The 24,834-nt window shown below is 38.4% G+C and overlaps 1 protein-coding gene across 9 annotated transcripts in view; it reads left to right on the top strand.

Annotated features, from left to right (window-relative positions):
* The window catches only part of LOC105497780 (engulfment and cell motility 1), a 574,187-nt gene that overhangs the window by 191,362 nt on the left and 357,991 nt on the right, over window positions 1–24,834 (top strand). For all 9 annotated transcript variants that reach the window (XM_011769137.3, XM_011769131.3, XM_011769139.3 and 6 more), the window contains 2 exons: window positions 7,845–7,880; window positions 19,008–19,107. In XM_011769137.3, coding sequence (XP_011767439.1) covers window positions 7,845–7,880; window positions 19,008–19,107 — 136 coding nt within the window. The remainder of the gene's footprint in view (window positions 1–7,844; window positions 7,881–19,007; window positions 19,108–24,834) is intronic.

The raw sequence follows: 24,834 nt of genomic DNA, 5'->3' as shown, positions 1-24,834 counted from the left end.
TATCTGTTTTGGTACCAGTACTATGGTGTTCTGGTCACTGTAGCCTTGTAGTATAGTTTGAAGTCAGGGAGCGTAACGCCTCCAGTTTTGTTCTTTTTGCTTAGGAATGTCTTGATTATATGGGCTCTTTTTTTGGTTCCATGTAAAATTCGAAGTATTTTTTTCTAATTCTATGAAGAAAGTCAATGGTAGCTTGATGGGGATAGAATAGAATCTATAAATTACTTTGGGCAGTATGGACATTTTCATTTGTTTGTGTCCTCTTTCCTTGAGCAGTGGTTTGTAGTTCTCCTTGAAGAGGTCTTTCACATCCCTTGTAAGTTGGATTCCTAGGTATTTTATTCTCTTTGTAGCAGTTGTGAATGGGAGTTCACTCATGATTTGGCTCTCTGTTTGTCTGTTATTGGTGTATAAGAATGCTTGAGATTTTTGCACATTGATTTTGTATTCTGAGACTTTGCTGAAGTTGCTTATCAGCTTAAGGAGATTTTGCGCTGAGATGATGGGGTTTTCTAATTTCGCAATCATATCATCTGCAAACAGACAATTTGACTTCTTCTCTTCCTATTTGAATACCCTTTATTTCTTTCTCTTGCCTGATTGCCCTAGCCAGAACTTCCAATACTATGTTGAAATAGGAGTGGTGAGAGAGGGCATCCTTGTCTTGTGCCGGTTTTCAAAGGGAATGCTTCCGGGTTTTGCTCATTCAGTATGATATTGGCTGTGGGTTTGTCAGAAATAGCCCTTATTATTTTGAGATGTTCATAAGTGAAGGAGAAATAAAATCCTTTGCAGGCAAGCAAATGGTGAGAGATTTTGCCACTGCAGGGCTGGGCTTTTAAAAGGTCTCTCTCCAGCTGGTACTGGGTGGGGCCCTGGAGCAAAGTCAGTAACAGAGAAACAATGAGGAAGTATCATATTGACAGAGCACAAGCACAGTGTTTAAAACCTGAGTTTAATTGTTCTATCCATCATGGGGTTTTGAAATTTCATTCCTAATTTCTGCTTGAAACATAGATGTGAACGCGAATACAGCTGTGGGGAAACATATTTTCCGAGCCTGAGCAACATAAGGGATATTGAGGAATGGACAGTGTTTCCAGAGACAAATATCAAAAAGATGGATATCAAAGCGTTTCTCAGAAATGTTTATTTTATTTTATTTGAAAGAAGAAAAATTGTATCCACAACTCTAAGTCCAATGTCATAAAAAATAATCTTTTTTGGGTTTTAATAAAACACCACAGTCTTTGTCCATGCCTCTGTGCACACAGACAATGAGACAGCCTACTTCTGTGTCCTTCCACTGTTAGTCAGTCATCACTAGGGGCAGAAAAACAGGGGAAACATTTCCAAGAATGAAAGGGCAGGGTACTTACAGTTTCCTTCCCACTTGGCAATGTGATGGGAAAATTACGCCGCTGGAATATGAGTAAGCTGTAACACCACCCTGGGCAGGACAGTCAACTGCGAGCAAAAGTTAAATTCATGTATTTATGATGAACTTGGAAAGTTTCTTTGTTTTTTTTTATTTTGAGATGGAGTGTCGCTTTGTCGCTCAGGCTGGAGCGCAGTGGCGCGATCTCGGCTCACTGCAAGCTCCACCTCCCGGGTTCACGCCATTCTCCTGCCTCAGCCTCCCCAGTAACTGGGACTACAGGAGCCTGCCACCACACCCGGCTAATTTTTTGTATTTTTAGTAGAGATGGGGTTTCACCGTGTTAACCAGGATGGTCTCTATCTCCTTACCTCGTGATCTGCCCACCTTGACCTCTCAAAGTGCTGGGATGGAAAGTTTTTTTAAATTAACTTTCTTTCCTTATGAAAAATTATTATCTGTCATTTGAAAAGTATATAAATAAGCAGAAGGAAAAAATAAGAATCATTTGTAGCGTGCCTTTCTACAGACAACAATTTTTAATATCTTGGTGAATATCCTTTTTTATATATTTTAGATACACACATTGGCACAGGCTTTATACAAGTAGAATTATCATACTCATGTTTTTATAACCTGTTTTTTGTAGCTAACAGTATTTCCATGTGACAAATATTATTCTCCCGTCAATTTTGTTGCCTGCATACTGTTTCATTTTTGCAGCTTTATAGCTTATTATATATAATTAATATACAATAATTTGAGGAATGTGCATAGTATGGTGAACTGTTTCCGTATTGTAGGACATTTATATTGTCTTCAGGGTTTTTCTCTGAAATTTTATTTTATTTTATCTTACTTTTTCTTGAGTCAGAGTCTTGCTCTGTTGCCCAGGCTGGAGTGCAGTGGCAGAGTCATAGCTCACTGCAGCCTTGACCTCCAGGGCTTAAGCAGTCCTCCTGCCTCAGCCTCCTGAGTAGGTAGGGACTACAGGTGCCACCACACCTGGCTAATTTTTAAATATTTTTTTATAGAGACAAGGTCTCTCCGTGTTGCCCAGGCTGGGGTTGAATTCCTGGTCTCAAGTAATCCTCCTGCCTTGGCCTCCCAAAGTGCTGGGATTATAGGTGTGAGCTACCGGGCCTGGCTTTCTAAATATTTTAAAATCAGCTTTTCTTTTAGCAAAATCTTTGTGGATATTTAATTTATTTTGTTGGAATAAAATTCCTGACTCAGAGAATATATACATTTTAAAGCTGTTTTAAAATAAGAATAGCCCAATAGCTTGCAGAAATGTTCTAATTTATACTTTACCATTCTTGTGGGAGTATGTCTATTTCCAATACCTTGGTCAATACTGGGCTGGCTTTCTGGTTTTCCTCAGAAAGATAGCAGTGGTGTTTGTGGAGTTCTAACTAATCTGGGGAATTTATAAGTGCTGTTTTATTTGTTTCGTTGAGGTCATTTCTCCAAAATCTGGCTGTAGTATTAGAAACATTGGAAGGAGTCCCATAGTTATTTTAGTGATATGTAAAGTTCTTACGTAATTGTCTTAAAAAGAAACATTAATTGTATAAATTATTAGTCCCCTCCGTACTGTGTCATACATATGACACAGATGGAAAAGTCTATTGCTGTGTGTATGGATGACATGTATATAAAAATTGTCATTGTTGCATTAATACAAGAACAGTCTTAAAACAGGTTCCCTCTGTCTCATATTAACCTTTCGCTATTCAAATTCTTTTCATCTTGCCTGAACCAGAGCTGTTTTCATTTTCTGGGTGTTGTGAAAACTGAGGTATGACTTGAATTATACACTTTGCTTTGATGTTCCCTAGCACCCACACTTGAGATGGATTTGTATGTTTTATTCCTTTAGCAAAATGCGTATTACTGAATGCTGAACCATACTCCTGACACTGGGTTAGGCATGTGAGGGGTAAGAGGAGGTGCATAGAGGATAACACAAAGATGTGTATGACAGTTTTCCATTATGTGTGACCTTTTCTGGAATTTTGCCTTCACACAAAAGATAAATGTCTTTTTTGAAACTTTGTTAACCTCCAAGGACACAGATGATCAGCTCTAACTTACTCCATTGACTCTGAGAACTTGGTGTCTCTTAGAAGCCTTGGCTGTTCTGGAAGTTCCAGTGCAGGCCAAAGTGATTCATCTACTGACTGCCTTGCAGCCAAGGCCAGCTGACACCATGCACGTTTTGCACTTTACCTCCTCGGAGACGACAGACCCAGCCAGAAAGAAGCTGCTCCTGTGGTCTCTGCAGTCAACCCCAGCTGTGAAGGCTGCCACATCTTCCCAGCGCTGTCTGCTGTTTTCCTGGAGCCTGCAGTGCACTCTGCATTGCTCAGGGAGCTCCAACTGAACAGCTCTTGAGGGCTCTGCCAGAAATTTGCATCACAAAGGCCAAAGAGGCCAACCTTCTTGGGCTTTGTCAGAGATTGTGTGGCAGAAAATTCCCTAAACAGGATCTGCCCCCTCCTCATTCCTTTTGCTTTCTCTCTGCCTCTTTGTCCTTCACTCTGGTAATGGAAATGCGAAGGGGTCACACAGCCCATTTGAAGAACAGATTATCTTCTGCTGGCGAAAAAAAAAAAGAAAAGTTGCTATTCCTTGGGCTGAGGTGAGAGGTTTCTGGCCACTGTGAAACATCAACCTTTCCAGAGTAATTTCTCTTCTAGTCACGTTTCTCTTAAAAAAATGGGTATACTGAGAGAAAGCGAGAGAGACAGACAGACAGACACAGACACACAAAATCCCACTTAAGGCAGTAGACAGACGTTGCAACAACAGTTTCTCTTCTCCTTATGCGTAATCTGAAGCCAAAGTGAGGGTGCAAATTTGAGGAGTATGAAGCACTGTGACTCAGCACTGAGTTATGTCTGTGCTCTGGTCAGGGAGAGCTCTCCAAGGTCATGGATACTGGAGGAGGCGGAACTCGTATAAAAACCATAAGCATGCTCAAGCCCCAGGCCAGAAAGTTATTTTAAAACTTTACAGCGACTGCTTTATATATTACACACACACACACACACACACACAAAATTTTATTTCAAAACCTTTTTAAACTTAAAACTTGCGAGAACAAAGCAGAAAATCGCCACTTGCTCTTTTCCTGGAGACCCCATTTAAGTTTCACCCATTGTCCCAGCTCCATCCTTTAATGGAAAGAATCTAGCTCCAGGTGGCACCTTGCACACAGGTGGCCCGTCTCCTCCTAGTCCCCTCTGATCTGGAATTGTTCTTCACTCACTCCTTTTCTTTCATGACTTTGGTGTTTTCAAATTATAGGTTAGCCATTTTATAGAATACCCTCTAATTTGGGTTTGTTAAAGGGTAATTTGTTAAAGGTAATTTTCATGGGAAAGTAAAATCATAACTCTCATACAGATGTGAACATTGATTGTACAAATTGGGTAATTCTTGTCACACCCAACTAAGTCACAGTTGAGGAACGGAGGCAAAAAGCACATGGGCACATGGTGCACCTACTCCAAGAATTGAATTATCTGCAAGCCCAGCTGCTAAGGTGGCCTGATGTAACCCTAAGACCAGTTTAATCTAGTAGCTGCTGGAATGACCTGCTGTGACTCTAGGACTGGTTTTACCTACCACTGCAATCAGAGCTTAGCAGCTCTCAAAAATTCTTGTGCCTATAAACTTTCTTTCAAAACCATAGGTAACATTCCTATTTCTAATAAAAATCCCAACGTTTTCTTTGTTCCTCAGACATACCAAAGTCTACTGGTCTATGTGTATGCTTCAAATTGCAATTCTGTGATTCCCCAGCAAAATGTTTAATTTAGAGGTTTCCCTCTATATTACATTTTGATTTCAGATATACAAATAAACGTGTGTTAAAATAATTTATTTTACTCATATGGTATGGTGAAACCAGGCAGATATTGTAACTTTAAAGGAAAGGTCAAAAGAGCACAAATATATATGAAGGAGAGGAATGTTGAGATGAATTGCAAATGGAGACAAAACTGGTTTTCCACCAGTGGAAAGGAAGTCAATTAAATCACTGCAAGACAGGATATATATATATGTATATACACACACATCAGTTACCTACACCTTACAAAGAGTTGTAAAATAACTCAAAGCCAACAGGCCTAGAATCTCATAGCCCAAAGGATATGTTGTAGGCACTGCTTAGTTTTTTACTGAAACACAGAATTCTGTTTTCTACACATTTTTCCAGTGTTCTCTCATCACAACAAACATTACAACAAAAATTTCCCTTCTTATGGAGACCCATATTGTACGTCTTTGGCTGGAATACAACAGATGGTTGTGATTTTTTTTTTTCCCATTTTGTCCTGTTGATGGCACATGGTATCTCTTTGTTTTATTACTGGTGGTAACTTTGACTGCTTCATTAAGATAGCATCTTCCAGATGTCTCCACTGTAATACTTTCTCCCTCCCTTAGCAGCTAATTCATGAAAAGTTTGTAGGGAGACACAGTGAAACTATGTAAAGCCTCATTGCTCACCCCAATTTCACCCATCAGTTTGGCATTGACATTTCTTATCTGAATTAATTATTGCTCTGATGATTTCCAAAGGGGAATTTTCGAATATTATTATTTCTTCTACATGTATTAGTTGGTTTTCTTTGGTAGTAAGAGCTCTGTTTTTTCCCTATGTATTTATTCACCTACATGTTTATCTCCTGTGGGGAGCTCATACTAGTTCCTGAGAGCCACTTTTGTACAATTCTGTTCCGCTCTGCGTTCGTTGATCTCATGTTGGTTCTTTAAGTTGGCCGTAGTGAGAGTTGTTACACCGTGGAAATTGGAAAACAATATCAAGCAGATTTGTGTGTTTTTCCCCAGAGATCTGGTGTTTCAACATCAGCACATCACTCTGTAACAATGTGGACTCATTCATTCCTGTTTTATTCAGTGGGCTTAATCTATCACTATTATTATTGATTTTGATGCTCAACGTGTCCCTGATTTGGCCTGTGCGAGCTTTTCTAAGGTGACTTCTGTGTCCTTTTGACCTGTATTTCATTATGTTTTGAGCATTTCTTTACTTTCTGGCTTAACAAGATGTTCCAGAATTATCTAGATCTCCTTGCCCCACCCCCTAACATGAGCCACTTCCCCAAGGAGCCCCAGTTCCTTTTAGTGGAGAGTAGCCTCTGGCCCTTGCGTGCTGCCAACTTCTGTTCGGGCCTGCTTCCCCTTCTCCCCCTTTCACCCTTTCACCCTGCCCAGTTCCTTTTTGATGAAGGAAGGGTAGGAAATAGTAAATATTTTTTAAAAGAAAAGACAGGTAGAGGAGGGGGAGCAGAAAAGGAAGAAAAAGATCTCTTTATATACATTTTCAATCCTCTTCCCGCAAATTTTACCAGAGACTAAATTTAGTCTTCACCTGGTGACTTGAGTTTCTGAAGTGGGTACATTTTATATGGTTGAGAATGTGAACATTTCTGAAGAGTAAAATCATTTGTCAGCCATGTCAGTCCCTACTCGGGATGTGCCTCACATTACACTATTGCCACAGTGCAGAGCCCCAGCCCTTAAACAGCTAGAAGGACAGTGAGATGTCCTGAGGCTTATAGCTGATGTGTCCTCAGGGCCTGTGGCCTGTAGATGCAGGCACTACCTATGCTGTCTGAGGAAGAGAAATCAGAAATCAGAGAGACTTCCCAGAGGAGCCTAGAATGAGATGAGTTTGGGGGTGGGACTTAGTGAGTTGGGCAAAGAGGGGATGGATGTTTCGTATAGAGGGAAGATCATACTTAAAGCCAGAGAGATTTGGCAGACTTGAGGAATGGGAGATGGTTTGGGCAGTTTAGAAACACTTATTTCTTCATATTCTTGACCCTAGTTTTTTTTTAAAAATAATAATAATAATTACCCTTTCTTGTAGCCAGATTTGCCTATTCTAAGCCACCAGCCCAGAGTTCCAGTTTTGGAGTTCAATACTAGTGCAATGTCTTATTGCAAAGAGATTGATTGCAACGTCTTCCCGCAGAAGAAGCCACCTGAGGGAGAACAGAGCAAGTAAAATTAGTGGACATTCTACCAAAGAAAGATAATAAATTATTTCTTTATAGTCTAGTGCTTTTTGGCTCAATGTTTTTTCATTGAAAATTTATCAATTCCTATCCCTTTGTGTACCCCCCGCTCCATTGAACACAGACCCATTCTGATCTAAATGGACGGTTCTGGATGCCTTTACTCATAAGCAAATGCAACTGGTTGATGACAGTAGTTTAATGCTGATCTTTTGATTGACTGTTTCTGATCATTAAAGAACACCAGTTTGTTACTTTGAATGATGTCTTGAAATGGATAAAGTTCTTTTACTTCATGGTAGTTAAATCTGTCCTAAATCTAATCCTGAGTTTTCTTCAAGATATGTTCTTTATGTAAAAATCATTGCTTTTAAGTACGCCCCTCACATGGTTGTTTTTAAATTTTGCAGGCGATACCAGAAATTGCAGAAGATCATGAAGCCTTGGTAAGAATATATGATCCATGGATATTGATGATTTAACCCTTCCTACTTTCCTGCATAATTGAACCCTGTCCTGTGACTGATTGTAGAACTATGCATCTAGTATTTTGAATAAGTGATTTCTTACTGTTTTTGTTTTCTGTTTGATGTTCTTTTATAAACAGCTTCTTCAAAAATGTATTTTCCCCCCTTTTTTGCTTTGGAGTAGAAGGAGTATTTTATGTATATAACCACTAAGTGATGCTATAACCACAGAAAGATTGCTACCCTCCTTCTGGAGCAATGCTAAGCATAATTTTATGTATTACTTTAAACAAAACTTTCTTTTTTGTGGGCTGTGTGATGTTCAAAGTCAAAAGTCTTTGATTTTCTTCAATGGCTCAGAAAGAAAAAGGATTCACATTTTAAAAAGTATCCAAGATTGAAGGATGCAATGAAAATTATTTACTTTGAGTCTGAGACAGTGCTCAATCATCTACCTATGAAGTGAATTGGATAATTGTGTCTGAAGATAGGAAACTCCTTTCTTAGAGTTTTCCATTCTAAGTTTCTCTCTTAACCATTAAACAGGGTGAGTCCAAATATGGTCTAACAAACTCTTTGAAGTAAGCTGGACAGATTTTCATGGTGCCAAGCCATTAAGCAGATAATGTCAGTTTGAGAAGGAACACTGACCAGCATCTCAAAGGTGAACCTTATTTTGTAAGCTCTCAGAGAAAATCCTCATCACCTTCAATGTACTATAGTATTATGCTGGTCTCAAATCTTTCATCTTCTTCTACCCCTCACACACAGAAAAGTATGAGTTGCAGGAACTCTTCTGTTTATTAAATTCTAATAAAATAGAAAGCAATATTGAGCTTCTAGGGTAAAGCTTCTTAAATTTCATTTTGATATATTTAATACAGTAGAAGCACTTAATGGTAATGGCAGCAGAAGCCACTTTTTATGAGACTTTATCCTGGGCATTGTCTCAGTGTTTACACTCATTACTCCAAATCCACACTTATATTTAACATACAAGCTTGGTATTTCCTTGGTGCAGAAGTTAAAATCAGGTGGAGGAGCTAGGATTCAAACTTACTTTCTCCCCATTTACTTAATAGAATTTGCAAATATGGAGGAATTTGGGGCCCTGAAGCCAAAATAATTTCTTTGAAATCTATTAGCCAGTAGTTTTAATCTTTTGGTGTGTAGATATGCTGGACAGTTTGTAGTTCATGATTTTTATTGATTAATCATAGACAGAAATCAATAGTCAAGGCTCTGGTTCTGATAATGGCAGAGTGGCACAATCAGACTAACACAGATAGCAATTATGAAATCTGGACAAAATATGATGAACAAAACATCTAAAACCAGCTATATGAAGGCACTGGATAGCAACCCAAAACAGGCAGAAGGTAGAGGGAAGTTAACCCTTGAGAGACCAGATGGGTCTTTGATGGGATTTCTGTGTTTGAAGCTTTTTCCCTGAGAACACCTACTTATCCAGGCAGCATGGGGTGGCAGAAAGCCTCAGTCTTAGTAAGTTACTAAGAAGATATACTTTGGGACTGCAGAGCAGCTAATTAGAGGGAATCTATGAAAGAAGAGAAGCTCAGAGAGTGGGAGACTCCACATCCACATATAAACCCTGTCCCAGTCCACTGCTGATCATTGAAGCATGAACGCACACTTTAATGGTAAAAACAGCAACTGGAAACTAAAAGATTTGAGCAAAGATGTCAGCTGTCACTCACTGCAGAGTTTACACTTTTACTTCCTGCTAGAACAAAAATCATCGCTCTTCAGAGGAACAAAACTGAATTCTGAATATTGACAGTGTTTTGTTCACAATGTCCAGTATATGATAAAAATTTACTAGGTATGTATGGAAACAGGAAAAGATGACCTACAGTTAAGAAAAAATGTAGGTAGTAAAAACTGACCCTGAGATGACCCAGATGTTGGAATTAGCAGATGAAGGTTTTTACAAAACTTTCATAAATATGTTAAAAACTAAAGAAAAGTGTGAGTGTAATGAATGCACAGATGGAGAGTCTTAATAGAGAAATTGAAACCATAAAAATAACCAGATGTCAGTTATAAAATTGAAAAGCACAGTAAAGTGAAAATTTTACTGTATGAGGTTGAAGATATCAGAAGAAGAGACAGTAGCCTTGGAGATGTATCAGTGTAAGTTACCCAATCTGAAAAGTAGGTAAAATGAATAATGAGTACTTGACCTGTGAGATAATAAGTGATCTGAAATACATTTAATTGGAGTCCCAAAAGGAGAGGAAAAAGAATGGGGAAGACAAATATTTGAGGAAATAATTACAGAAGAAAATAACGATGGAGATATATGAAGCAAGTTCTTACAGAGTGTTGAGACATGATACTAGATAGGTATTCAGATCTGTAGGAAAATATGAAGAACAACAGAAACAGTAAATATGTGGGTAATATAAAAAGACAAAATATAATTTTACTTGCCTTTAATTTCTTTAAAAGGCTATAACTATATAAAGCAAAAATTATAATACTGTTTGGTAGGGTTTATGACATATGTAGATGCAATATGTATGACAATGAGAGCACAAAGGATGGAGGTATAAGAGAAACTACACTACAGCAAGCTTCCTAGTGTGTAATCTTCCCTTTAAGTAGACATTAGTATATTAATGGTGCACATTGTAATCCACAGAGTCACAACTAAAAACAGTGCAAGGAAGCATAAGGCAAAATACAAAGGAGGAATTAAATCAGACTCCTAAAAATTTTTTTGATTAATTCAAAAGAAGGTAAGAAAAGAGAAGTAGAATAAAATATAGTTGAGACAAATAGAAAACGAATAAGTTGGTTGATTTCAAACTAATCATATCAATACATTACATGTAAATAGACTAAGCAGCCCAATGAAAAGGTTTAGATTGTCATATGAAATTTTTTAAAAAGCATGGCCCAGCTCTATGCTGTTTATAAGAGATGTACTATAAAGACAAGGGCACATGTACGTTGAAAATAAAAGGATGGAAAAACATATGCCATGCAAATGCTAATAATAACAAAACAATGGTTTTATTAATATCAGGAAAGATAAGACTTGGAAGCAATATATTATCAGAGTTAAAGAAAGATGACTAGTAATAAAAATGGTCACCTCATTAAGATTTAATCCTCCTTTGTATTTTAAATGTGTATGCTCATTTAAAATTATTATACATGGGTATAATAAGGTTTTAAAATACATGAAGCAAAAACGGACTACTAAAGAGAAAAAGAGGCAAACCCATTAGCATAGCTGAAGGTTTTAAAACCAGTCTTTCCTAACTGGTATGAAAACAGCCTAGGCAAAATAATAAGGATATAGATGATTTGATCAACACTATCAAAGGTCTTGCCTTAATTGTCATTGATAAAGCATCAGACTCAACAACAGCAGAATATGCATTATTTTCAAATGCACATAGAATGTTCACAAGATAGTCCATAGTAAGGCTGAAGAATTTTCAAATGATTAAAATTACACAGATTATGTTCTTTGATCACAAGGAAATTAAATTAGAAGTCAGTAACAATAAAATAGCCGAAAAGCCTCAGATGTTTGGAAATTAGAAAACACTCTTTCATACTATCCAAGAGTCAAGGAATAACCCAGTTGAAATTATGAAATATTCAGTAATGGATTTCATTACTACTCAGTAATGAAAATACAGTATACCCAAATTTGTGAATGCAGCTCAAGCTGTGTTTAGAGGGAAATTTTTAGCTTTAAATATCTATGTTGAAAAGGAAGGATGGTTTTTAAAAAAAAATCAGTGGTCTAAGTTTCTACTTAAGAAGCTTTAAAAATGTGAAGTAAGTAGAAAAAAAAAATAATACCAATCAATGAAATAGAAAAGAGACAAATAATAGAGAAAATTAAAGCCAAATATTTATTAGAAAAAAAAAAAAAGAGAAATCCCATATCAACACCAGGGATAAAAGAGGGAATATCACTACAAATCATACTGACATTAAAAATAAAATAAAGGAATATTGCAAATAATTTTACGTTAATACATTTAACATTTTAGCACTTGGGGAGGCCAAGGCAGGTGGATCACTTGAGCCCAGCAGTTCAAGACCAGCCTGGGTAATGTGGCAAAAACCTATCTCTACAACAAAATTCAAAAATCAACTGGGTGTGATGGCTTGTGCCTGTAGTCCCAGCTAATCGGTAGGCTGAGGGGGGAGTGCTTGAGCTAGGGAGACGGAGGTTGCAGTGAGCCAAGATGATGCCACTGCACTTCAGCCTGGGCAACAGAGTGAGATTCTATCTTTAAAAAAAAAAAGAAAGAAAGAAAATTTAGGATGAAATAGACAAATGCCATGGAAAACAGATTTACCAAATGTGTTAACCATGGAAATGCATGGCTTTGATTTCCTTTCAGGAAAGAACTTGCCAAGAAGGGTGCAATTGGCTGATAGTTTTCAGTTATCACACATTCCAGGTTCATGGCATTCCAGATTCATGGCAGCTTTCAGTACTCTCCCAAGGCAGTCTTTAGTTATTGAACATGGTGGTGATACCAGAGCCTGGTCATTTCTACCCATTATGGGATTTCTCTAAGAGGCAGTGTTTGTTCTGCAGCATCCCACTGAGTTGGCTAAGACATTTTCAGATCTGCATTTGCTTCCTCTCCCCCTTCCTTTCCCAGGCGTCAGATCTGTTTCATGGTCCCAAGGCTTTCTATACCCAATCCTGCTCTCTGCCTGCTTTGTCTTCCACGGACATTGCCCAAACTCCCACTCAATCTCTGTTCTCATAGCTCAATCTCAGCATCTGCTTCCCAGAGGACTAAAACTGACACATCAAAACTGACTCATGATGAAATAGAAAATTTGGACGCCCATAGTTATTAAAAAATTGAAATTGGCCAGGCGCGGTGGCTCATGCCTGTAATTCCAGCACTTTGGGAGGCCGAGGCAGGTGGGTCACGAGGTCAGGGGTTCAAGACCAGCCTGGCCAAGATGGTGAAACCCTGTCTCTACTAAAAATACAAACAAATTACCCATGCATGGTGGCAGGCATCTGTAATCCCAGCTACTTGAGAGGCTGAGGCAGAGAATTGCTTGAACCCGGGAGACAGAGGTTGCAGTGAGCGAATATTGTGCCACTGCACTCCAGCCTGGGCGACAGAGCGAGACTATCTCGGAAAAAAAATTGAAATCATTTCTTGAAAACTTTCATACAACAATAACTGGTTACACTGGCGAATTCTATATTATATAGTGTAGAAGAAATGCCAAATCTAAACACATGCTTTCAGAAAATAGAGGAGAGGGACCAGTACTCATTATTTTATGATACCAGTATCACTCTGATACCGAAACCTGGCAAAGGCAATACAGGAAATAAAAATTATAGACCAGATGCAAAAATCCCCAGAGGCATATTAATAAATATAATCAAGCAATATATTAAAGGGATAATACCTTGTGACCAATAAGGGCTTATCTCAGAAATAGTTTAACATTTGAAAATCAATCAAGCAGCTCAGTGTTTTATGAAATAAAGGAGAAAACCTAAAGAGAAAAATCATCTTAATGGAGAGAGAGCATTTCATAAAATCTAATGTCTATTAATAATAATTCTCAGCAAGTTAAGAATAGAGGGAACTTCCTCATCTTGATAAAGTCATCTACAAGAACCCCATCATACTTAATGTTGAAAGACTGAATGTTTTCTACCCTACATAAGGCAAGTATGTTTGTTTTCTGCAGTTCTGTTCAACCTTGTGTAGGAGTTCTTAGCTATTGCAATAAGTCAATAAAGAAACTTAAAAGCGTAATATAAGAAAGGAAGATGTAAAACCATCTCTATTCATGGAAAACATGATTATTTAGAAAATTCTTAGGAATCTACAAAGAAACTGCTAGATATAATTGAATTTAGCAAGGTTTCAGGATACATTATCAATATATAAAAATGAATGTATTTTTATATGTTAACAGAAACCATTGGAAAATGACATTTTAAAATTTTCACTTATAAAGTATCAAAATCATAATTTATTTGTGGAAATAGATCTTAAGTTATATTTAGGGATAAATATATCGATAGTCATGCAATATCTATTTATTTGCTAAAAATAAATGAGAGAAAATAAAGAAGATCTAAACAAGTGGAGGGATAGATTTCATGGGTTGGAAGACATAATATTATTAGATGGCAGTTCTTTTCTGACATCCTTTGGCAGGGACACAGAGCCAAAGCATATCATCTTCAAACTATAGCTTCAGTGCTATATCAATTATTTTTTAAAAGAATTACAAATCAATCCTAAAAACCAATGGTAATGCATGGGACCTAGAATAGCCAAAATGATCAACAATAAAGTTGAAGAGTGTCGTTGACTGATTTCAATACTTACTATAAGGTTAGCTGTCAAGATGGTCTGATACTGGTATAAGGGGGTAAACAGATCAATGTAGTAGAATAGAGTCCAGAATCAACCTGCACTGAAATTTTTAACAAAGGAGCTAGAAGAATGTTTGCTGACATAAGTCATGTTTTCTGAAGGTAAGTCATGCTTTCTAAAGGATGACTTATAAATCCATACCTTTAAATGTGTATACATTTTACTTCCTCAAGGAGGAAAACAGATGGAAAACCTCAGAGGGCAGGGCAGAACTATGGCCATTAACCTTGACAATTAATGATCTATTGAGTACAATTTGTTATAGCTTTAAAAGTGACCCTTATTTTCATCTTTTTTCAAATTCTGTATTGGGGCTGGGCTTGGTGGCCCACACCTGTAATCCCAGAACTTTGGGAGGCTGAGGCAGGTAGATCACCTGAGGTTAGGAGTTTGAGACTAGCCTGGACAACATGGCGAAACTCCATGTCTACTAAAAATACAAAAATTAGCTGGGCGTGGTGGTGTGCACCTGTAATCCCAGCTACTTGGGAGGCTGAGGCAGGAGAATCGCTTCAATCTGGGAGGTGGAGGTTGCAAAGAACTGAGATCGCACTATTGCACTCCAGCCTGGGCAAAAGAGTAAGACTGTGTCTCAAAAAAACTAAATAAATAAAAATAAAAAATTCTATTGGGCTTACCACTCTATGGAAACATTTGGAAGCACTATTCTTTTATAAAATTAGTAGCAGAAATTTACATGCTTGTTCTGAGATTGGCTGAATTTTGTTGGAATGAAGATGGTGTCTACTAAGTTGATGAGAAACATTTATTTGAATCATTCCAGCACACATGGTGTGTTGGCTGTGACAGTGGCTTTCCACCAGCATGTAAAATTTGCAGTTGACTTAATTTGTGGCTGTCAGTACTGCACAATCTTTAGCCTAACACTTACAAAATACAAATAATCCAAACAAATAAAAATGTTCCCGGATATGCCATGTGATTGCTTTTTATCTGTAATTCTTTTAGCCTTGACTCTCTGTACCCAGCACTGATTTCAGAGGCAGAACTTGCCCTCTGCTTTCCCTGTTTGGAGGCTGAATTACTCCTCTAGGAGTGGAAATAAACACCTATGTCAAGGTTCAGTAAGAGCTTTTATAGCCACCTCACTTGAAAGAGGTGATTGAATCCCTTGATTTGGAATGTAATAAAATTTTAGCATGGCCATCAATTCTTTGCGACTGAGAGTTTGAAGTTGAATTTGGAAAAAGTTATTTCGTATGGGAACTTACTATGTCACCCAGCAACCAGTCCTAATGAATTATATATGTTATATACAGAATATGTATGTAATACAGAATATTATGTAATATGTATATATTATATACCTATGTGTATTTTACATAAATATTAGATACTAGTAATATGTAAAATAGGTCCTATTATATATTCCTATCTGTCTCTCCCTATCTGTCATGTCATTAGATAGACCAGGAGAATTATCCTTCCTCTGAGTACCTTGACTGGTGTATGCTGTGAAAAAGCTTTACTCTCACTTACCAATCATTCCCACTAATGGATACTTGAGAAGCACAGATAGCTCTATTTGCAGTCTCAGAAATGGTGCTCCACCTTCTTAACAGCCATAGAGATTGAAATCTTGACTCCCAAACAAGCGTGCGGATGTGGAAACCAAATGATACCCTTTTTCCTTCTCTTCAGCCTTTTTTCCCCAAAGTCCTTGCAGTCTGTTCTGTCTGAGGAGTCTGTAGACAGAGCTCTGGAGTGTATTTTTGGAACAATTGACTGTACCAGATGTTACTAAGATCAATTGGATTAGGGTTCTGTTGAGCAGGTAGCTAGGGAGCAGAGTCATGTTGCGTTCATATATTAGAGGACATAAATATACTTTATCTTTTGCTTTTAAAGGATCTGCTAAAGACTAATGTCATCTAGTTTCCTCATCTTATCTGAGTGCTATCTAGCTAATGGGGGTGCAGAGAAGAGGTTTTTTGTTGTTGTTGTTAGTTTTCTTTTTTCTTCGAGACAGAGTCACTCTGTCGCCCAGGCTGGAGTGCAATGGCATGATCTTGGCTCACTGCAGCCTCCGCCTCCTGGGTTCAGCCTTCCAAGAAGAGTAGCTGGGACTACAGGTGCCTGCCACCATGACCGGCTAATTTTTGTATTTTTAGGGAGACAGGGTTTCACCACGTTGGCCAGGCTGCTTTCGAACTTCTGACCTCAGGTGATGCGCCCGCCTCAGCCTCCCAGAGTGCTGGGATTACAGGCATGAGCCACGGCACCAGGCCAAGAGTTTGATTCAATAGTGTGTGTGTTTCTCTGCCACTGCCTGTTCCATTGCCTGTGCTGCTGTTGATGTCACTGAGGCAGGTTTTTTTGCCTTGTAGAGATGCTGTGAATGCTGTCCTCCCGTGGCGTGTATAGGGGATTTTTTTTTTTTTTTTTTAACATTTGAGGTCTTTTAGTATGCTGGGTATGACCAGATGTCCACTATTAGTTATCATTTGGTTCTTGTTTTTCCTCTTTTTAAGTAAATAAAATAAATGAGCTAACATTGCTTACTGCTAATGCTATATGTTACTATGTAATAATGTTTTCACAGTAATACTAATGCCTACCCAGTCTGTTAATAAATCTTACTAATTGCTTTTATTTCCTGGCTCTTATTTTCCTGAGGCAATCTTTTTACTTTCTTTTCTGTTTGTTTTTTTTTTTTTCCTTTTGCAGTCGGATATTTGGATTTTCATGTGACCCATTGTCTGTAGAAAGAGTCATTCTAGAATTTTTATTTAACCTTTCTCACTACTCTCTTCAGCTCAGTGTTCCACCTGTCTTTGTAATGTTCTGTTCTGTTCTTCAAATAAGTTTGTGTTGTCTGGTTTGGAATTTCTTTTTGAGGCATGATCCTTTGATGCCACCTAGGGGGCACCTGTAAGATCGAGGTTGCCCCGTGCAGCTCTGAAAAGCCAGAGGTATTAGCTGCTTTTCCATCTGGTCTGAATGGTTTGGCTTTCCTTGCATTGCTGTTTTTGCTTTCATTTTCTAGTTCTAAGAACAGAGAATCCTTAACACAAGGTGAAATATTTGAAAATCTTGTGCTTCATTCACCTTTTAAAAATTTCACTTTTGCATAGTGACAATGTAGTAACACTCACACGCTACTTACTATTCACTGCACAGCATTTGGAGGCCTTTAAGCATGTTTGCTTGTTTTCATTTCTCCAAAAATCTGTGAGCTAGGTGTGATGACCACTGCCATCATCATCCCCATTTTTAATAAATGAGGAAACAGAAGCATGGGATGTTGCATAACTTGCCTACTTAGGGCTGGAGGGAGAACCCCTGTTGTCTGACTCCAGAAACTACCTGCTTAGCCGTTTTCGTTTAGCTGGTTGCATCCCCTCTGTTTTCCCTGGTCTCCGGCAGCTTTGGATCTTTGTCTTTCCCTGAGAACCACTTCCCCTTTTATAGGTTCCGTTTAGCATGACGTCTTCTGTGGTGGTGCAGAATTTCAAAGGTTGTTTTTGAGGCTGGGCCGAATAGAACAGTAGGAAGAAGGGAAATTGAGAAGCTGTTTCGAAAGAAATGTTTTCTGTTTTCTATTCTACTAGTTGGAAATAAGTGGGAAGGTTCACTCTAAATATGTTAGGAGACTTTGTAGGGTATCGATAATGGTATGCATGAGCCTACAAATGAAAAATCTATATAACCAACTTTATTTTTTAAAAAATTGAGCCTAGGAATCAGTGCTGTTGTGTAATACATTGTGCAGATCTTGATTGGCATAATTCATTGTACTCAAAGAAAGAGTATTTATCATAAAGGTGTTAATATTTATGAAGATGATAATTTACAATAAAGGTGAATATCTGTAAAAGATTCTGTGCATCTAAGTCTCTACTAAAGTGTTGTTTTGAAAGCTCTAGAAACCAGGATATTGTCTAATAAGGGTCCTAGGTGGAACTGCATTTGTCTGAGCCTAATCTCTGTTTGGATTTTCAAACCACATATTAGGCCCACCTTATGGCCTGCTGAATCTCAGCAAGTCTTTGTCAGCAAACCCATTATGTGGAGTGATTATCTCCATCGATATGCCAGAAAAGTTATTAACTAAAGACGAAATGCTGGCCAACATCAAAATGAGTATGTTTACTTGCATATATGTTTGTGTCTGTGTGTCCACACAGGGATGTATAGACCACTTAAAAAAAAAAAGTACTAATTCTCTTAATAGAAGTATTTTTAATTTTCTCTTTTGATGTGTATGGGTAATAAAGGAAGCACATTGCCCTCCCTAAGCGACTCCAAATTTCATTAGCCAAGAAGCTTTTCTTTAAGTCATCATTTACTAAGTATCTATATGCTACATGCTTTATTAAGTAAGTAGCTCTGTGGCTAAATAGATATCACCACCCAGTTTTTCAGCTGAAGAAATAGAGGCTCAGACAGGGTCAGTGAATTGCCCAGAACAACATAGCTCACCAGAGCAAGAGCTGGTGTGAGCCCAGGTCTGTTGGATGCTGAAGCCCTGGTTGACCTCAGCAAGGCCATCCTGCCCCTTCTTGTCACTCATGTTAGTGAGAAAGTCACCTGTGGTCCTGCTGTTTATCTCTTGATCTTTTAAAATTCTGCTTGTATTCACTTCCCCAGAACTTTCTTGCGTCAGTGTCTTTGCTCACCTTTGGGGTTCTTGACTCTTGTGCCTCCCTGTCTTTTTCAGCTTTGGAGACATGCTGTCCTTCACCCTGACGGCCTTCGTTGAGCTGATGGACCATGGCATAGTGTCCTGGGATACATTTTCGGTGGCATTCATTAAGAAGGTAAGGCGGACTCTGCCTCTTTAGGCTTTCCTTGCTGTCTTCTTTCATAGCTATTTTTCTCTGCTGTGAGGATATTTCATAATTGTCTTTCATTTAGTTCTTTTATATATGAAAATGGGTATGATTTTTTATAATATTATGTATGTGGGTGTCAGGAAACCCAAATTCTATATAAAAATGATTGTAAGAGATTATAAGGGATTGCATGTACACAGCAATAGCTCAGGCCAAATCAGTGTGTCACACTGTTAATAACTGCACAAGTGTCTGTTGAATCCCTGTGTGTGACTCTGTTGGTTTCAAGTCCTAAACAGAGTTCCTACTATTGTCCTTCTTGAGCCTTTTATCCCCAGCCTGCTGTCCAGGGAAAAGGAAAGGGGCAAAGTATACCAATGATCTGCATACCTAGGTTTGAAGCAAGGATGTATGAAAAGGAGGGCTACCTGAATCCATGTGTCTTAAGCAGAATGAGTATGTTTACTTGTAATCATGGTGCAATGAATATCTCAGACATCACCCAGTTCTACCAATTCTTCCTTTTGGAGGAAGCAAATGAAGATGGACCTGGTGCAGGGAGAGGGTGCAGAAGAGCCCCACCATTCCTTGCAATTGAAGTATAGCACATTTGCAACTCTGTTTCCATTCTTCTGACTAAAAATAAACAGTCTTGATCTTGTTACTCTCAAATGTAGATTAAATCATGGACAATTATCATTTATTGATTTATTTTTTCCTTTCTTTGTATTTGCAAAATGGTTTATAAATTCATTGGCATATCTCCTCCCTACTGTTGTATTAGTAATAAAGAGATGTTTGGAATTCATAACTTTATTTCATAAGTATCAGTTACTAGAAAGAGAATTTCAGTGAATCTGTGCAAGCCAGAAAATCAGAGCAAAATCCGGTAAGAGTCACTTGAAGCTTTTAAGCCTTTTATTTTAAACTAATGGTAGACTTAAAGAAAAGTTGCAATAAATTGGACTTTGGGAGGCCAACACAGGTGGATCATTTGAGGTCAGGAGTTCAAGACCAGCCTGGCCAACACGGTGAAACCTCGTTTCTATGAAAACTACAAAAATTAGCCAGGCATGGTGGCACTGTAATCCCAGCTACTTGGGAGGCTGAGGTAGGAGAATCACTTGAGCCTGGGAGGCAGAGGTTGCAGTGAGCCAACATTGTACCACTGCACTCCAGTCTGGGTGACAGAGTGAGACCCTGTCTCAAAAAGAAAAAAAAAAAAATTAGTACAGAATGTTCCTATAAGCCCTTCATCCAGCCTCCCCTAAAGTTAACATTTTGCATAATGACAGTACGGTTGTCAAAATTAATAAATAAGCTGTGTGCAATGCTGGCATTTGATTTCACCTGTTTTTCTATGAATGCCTTTCTCTGGTTAAGGATCTGATCCAAGATCCCACATTGAATTGGGTTGTCATGCCTCTTTAGTTTCCCCGAGTCTGTGACGGTCCCTCAGCTTTTTTGTTTGTCATTTGTGGCTTTGACATTTTTGAAAGGTACCAGTCAGTTATTTTGTAGAAAGTTCCTCAATTTGGGTTTGTCTGATATTTCCCTCATGGTTCAATTAAAGAGGGTTATGCATTTTTGGCAAGAATGCTACAGAAGTTATGGTGCATCCTTCTCAGTGCGTCCTTTCATGGGCACATGATGTCACTGTCCTCTGACTGGTGATGTTACCCTGGATTACATGGTTAGGTGACATCTGTTGGATCTCCCCACTGTAAATGTGCTGCTTTTTTTTTTTGGAAATTAATCATTATCTTAGGGGAGATGCTGCCTTGAATCAAAGGGCATGGGATGGCCCTAATCTGTTGAATGAGGGGGGTAGGATCAGAGGGCCCACAGATGTCATGCCTACACTATGTTTTATGTTCATTTAAGACCAGAGCTGATGGAAACCCAGGGCCTTGTTGACACATCTCGAAATCAACTCTCTTTCGTTATGTAAATCCATAAAGCCAAAGGGGATGAGCAAAAGGAACCCTGTAGAAAATGCACAGAAAAGGAAGAGGCCCCTTTTTGCCTGTATTTGTCAGTGGTATGAATTGCTATAAAGGAAAGGAACTGTTAGAATTGCCATTAAGAGTAATGCAAAAGCCGCAATTACCTTTGCACTAACCTAATAGCTAAAGAAGCCAAAAAAATCCCGATGTGTTATGAAGTACCTTCCTGCCACCTCTGGTGGTGGCAGGGAACGTAAGCATTAGATTATGAGAGGAGAAAATAAATTGCACTATTTTGCCTCTCTAAGATCAGTTCTAGAGAAGCAGTTCCAAATCTGAAGATGTGGAAGTATCATTGATTTTTTAATAATTAACAAACATTTTAACATTTTGAATTTACAGCAGGCTTTCTTTTCTACCTCCAGAGTGCCTGGCTTGTCTGTTATGAGAGCCTCTTTTGCTATAGAATGTAACAACAATGTTGTACTGAATGTGAATTCCTTGAAATTATGTTGTGCTTTCACCAACATTAGCTCTTTTGATTCCACACAGCAATCCTTTCCAGAACAGAACAGATAGTCTTGTTATTTCTGGTTAGGAGGCAGGGATGCAGTGGCTTGCCGAGGTTGAATGAGGTCACATAGTGAGTGGGCGTCCTTGGTCACATGGTCAGAGCGCTTCTCCTCATCATCATGCACCTGTGCTTTCCAAGTGGTAGAAGGCATAGTTCCCGGAGCCTCGCTTAACCAGCCTGTCTCTTACATATTCCTCCATGACCTTACTGCTAGAGTTAAGTGATTTCTTCTGCTGTCTATTCCCCTGGGATCTCCTGAATGCCCCTGTTCCAGCACTTGTCACATTTCGGTGCATTTTTTGTTCGTTTGACAGTCTTTCCCAATAGAGTATTACCTCGGGAAGGCAGAAACACGGCTTTCTTCATGACTTTATCCTCGGGGCCTGGCACAGAGTAAGGTCTTAATACATTTCTGTGAAATGAATGAATAAAATTTGCTTGGAAGCATTAAAAATACCCACAGAATTTGAAGAAGAGAAGGGAAAACAGTGGTACCATATTTAAATATATTTTAAGTAAAATTTCGGTTATGAGTGGAAAGGAATTAGAAAACTGTGTTTCTTGTGAGCAGTGGCCAGAGAGAATGACAGTCATTTAGTTTTCTCACAACTTAAGAAAATATTTTTCATTCATTGAAATTAATTCAAAAATCATATTAAATGTAAGAAAGTAAAGACTGACAGTCTCGGTGGTTTCAATAAAAAAGTAAGTATTTTTAAAAAGCAACACATTTAATCTATTTCGTGTCCTCATTCCCAGTCATATTTTCTTTGCATTGCTACTTAGAGATGTGTTACATGAATCTGAAAAATAGTCATCAAAAAATTACTTACTTTTCTGTAAGGTTAACTTTTTTATTCATTAGCTGGACCAAATTCAGCACTTTGACAACCCACGAATTGTATGTAGGCAACTGTCTTTTAAATGGAGCTTTATCTCAACAAAAATCGACTAGGAAATGGGCTGACAAAAGATGCCTATCTCTGTGGTCTAGAGTTGGCTTCCTATTAATGCCAAATTCATACCACTTTGGAGAAATATTTTTTTTCCCTGCCAGCTTCTGTCTCCTTCTCTATTACTTTATCTGTTTTGTTATATGTGAATCTAGATTCTGGTTTACAAATTTTGGCTGCAATAAATAGCATCATTTCATAAACAACTCTGAAACTTGGAATTCCTTGATACCAATAATGTTGTTGCTTTTTAAAGACTCGGCTACTTAGGGACAAAGTAAGAAAACACGGAGTAGAAAGAAAAGAAAAAAAAACTTTATATGTTATGAGTTGGTTTTTCCCTAGCCAATTATAATATCAGTGCCTTCTTTTGGAAGGAAGGTTTCACATAAATGCTCCAGAAAACCTTAGGTGTGCAGGAGAACCTGGCTCACCCCACAAATGTTTTCAGCACCTGGACAAACATCCCACCATATTGGTTTAAAGACCTGGTAATTTTTGCCTCTTAAAAATTTGAGAGATTTACAGGCCTCTACTTAGATAATTTTAAATACAGGAGTGGAGCTTCATGTTCCCCATGGTTGTTTTTTTTTGTTTTGCTTTTGAGACAGAGTCTCACTCTGTCACCCAGGCTGGAGTGCAGTGACGCGATCTCGGCTCACTGCAACCTCTACCTCCTGGGTTCACGCCATTCTCCTGCCTCAGCCTCCCGAGTAGCTGGGACTACAGGCGCCCGCCACCACGCTTGGCTATTTTTTTGTATTTTTAGTAGAAACGGGGTTTCACCATGTTAGCCAGGATGGTCTCGATCCTCTGACCTCGTGATCTACCCGCCTCAGCCTCCCAAAGTGCTGGGATTACAGGCGTGAGCCACTGTGTCAGCCTTCTATGGTTCTTTTAGTTTTTGATAACAGGAGAATTTTAAGATCTCATTCTAAGTGATTCTAAGAAGTATTTATTGGATTGTTGATTCATGCACTGTAATACCCCTTAGCTTCTTAAAAGTTACATAAATATTTCTCTTTTATTTAGCTAAGGTTTGAATGAGCAGTACAAGGAGCTAGTGTATATAAAATTACTGCTGGCTCCTCTTACTTACTACTTCCTTATGATACGGGCCTACTTTTGAGAAGCTGGACTGTGGCTGGCTTGGGTTGGCTCACTTGTGTCACCCAGAAGTGCAGTGATGGAGTTGGGATAAATTGAAAGGCAGAGGGAATCATTATTACTCTTCTGTGGGATAAAGGAAATGAAAATTTAAATAGACATGAATAACCTCTAGCTATACGAAGATCTGTAGTTTTCAAACTGGACATACAGACATTTGTCCATTAACTGATTTATACATTCAGTTATAAGGAGTTGGTCTCAAGTTCCCTGGAGGACGATAGTTATTACTTTCACTTGGATCAGCTCTGATGCCTTGGTTATTAATACTCATTCAGTTAAAATATTAGGTCATTTGAATACCTAGCTAAAACCAGTGACAAATAAGACAAAAGAAAGAAGTTAAGTTTCAGAAAACTATTAGCATGTACTTCAGACTTGTACATAGGACTCTAATGCATTGAGTGCTCCAGGTGTGTTACACAAAATGCTCATTACGTAACATGCTTTAGGATTGCTGAAATGGTTAGGTTCTTTATGTCAAGGAAGAAATGAATTACTAGAAAAATGAATTTTAAAGAATACTTTCATGAAAGTAAGGGATTCATTTCTTAGGAGAAAAATATGTAGAAATAACTAATGGAAATGGAATAAGTATGTGGGATATAAATATGCCTAAATTAAAGCAAAGACAGCAGATTATTTTTGCCACCATTGAGCAAGCCCACTGGGAGCAAGGAAGAGTTAATGATTCGTAGAGAACTTTAAAACCCATTATGAGAAGGTGTACTTCCTATCAGAAAACACTTGAGAGTAGGCTGGGTGCCATGGCTCACACCTGTAATCCCAGCACTTTGGGAGGCCGAGGCAGGTGGATCACTTGAGGTCAGGAGTTCGAGATCAGCCTGGCCAGTCTGGTGAAACGCCGTCTCTACTAAAAATACAAAAATTAACTTGGTGTGGTGGTGCACACCTGTAATCCCAGCTACTCAAGAGGCTGAGGTGGGAGAATTGCTTGAACTGGAGAGGTGGAGGTTGCAGTGAACTGAGATCACACCACTGCACTCCAGCCTAGGCAACAGAGCAAGATTCTATCTCAAAAAAAAAAAAAAATGAGTAAATAAATAAAAAG

The sequence above is a fragment of the Macaca nemestrina genome, chromosome 4 (assembly GCF_043159975.1).
Source record: "Macaca nemestrina isolate mMacNem1 chromosome 4, mMacNem.hap1, whole genome shotgun sequence".
Classification (NCBI taxonomy): domain Eukaryota; kingdom Metazoa; phylum Chordata; class Mammalia; order Primates; family Cercopithecidae; genus Macaca; species Macaca nemestrina.
The sequence above is the reverse complement of the archived record's forward strand: the minus strand, read 5'-3'. Positions and strand labels throughout refer to the sequence as shown.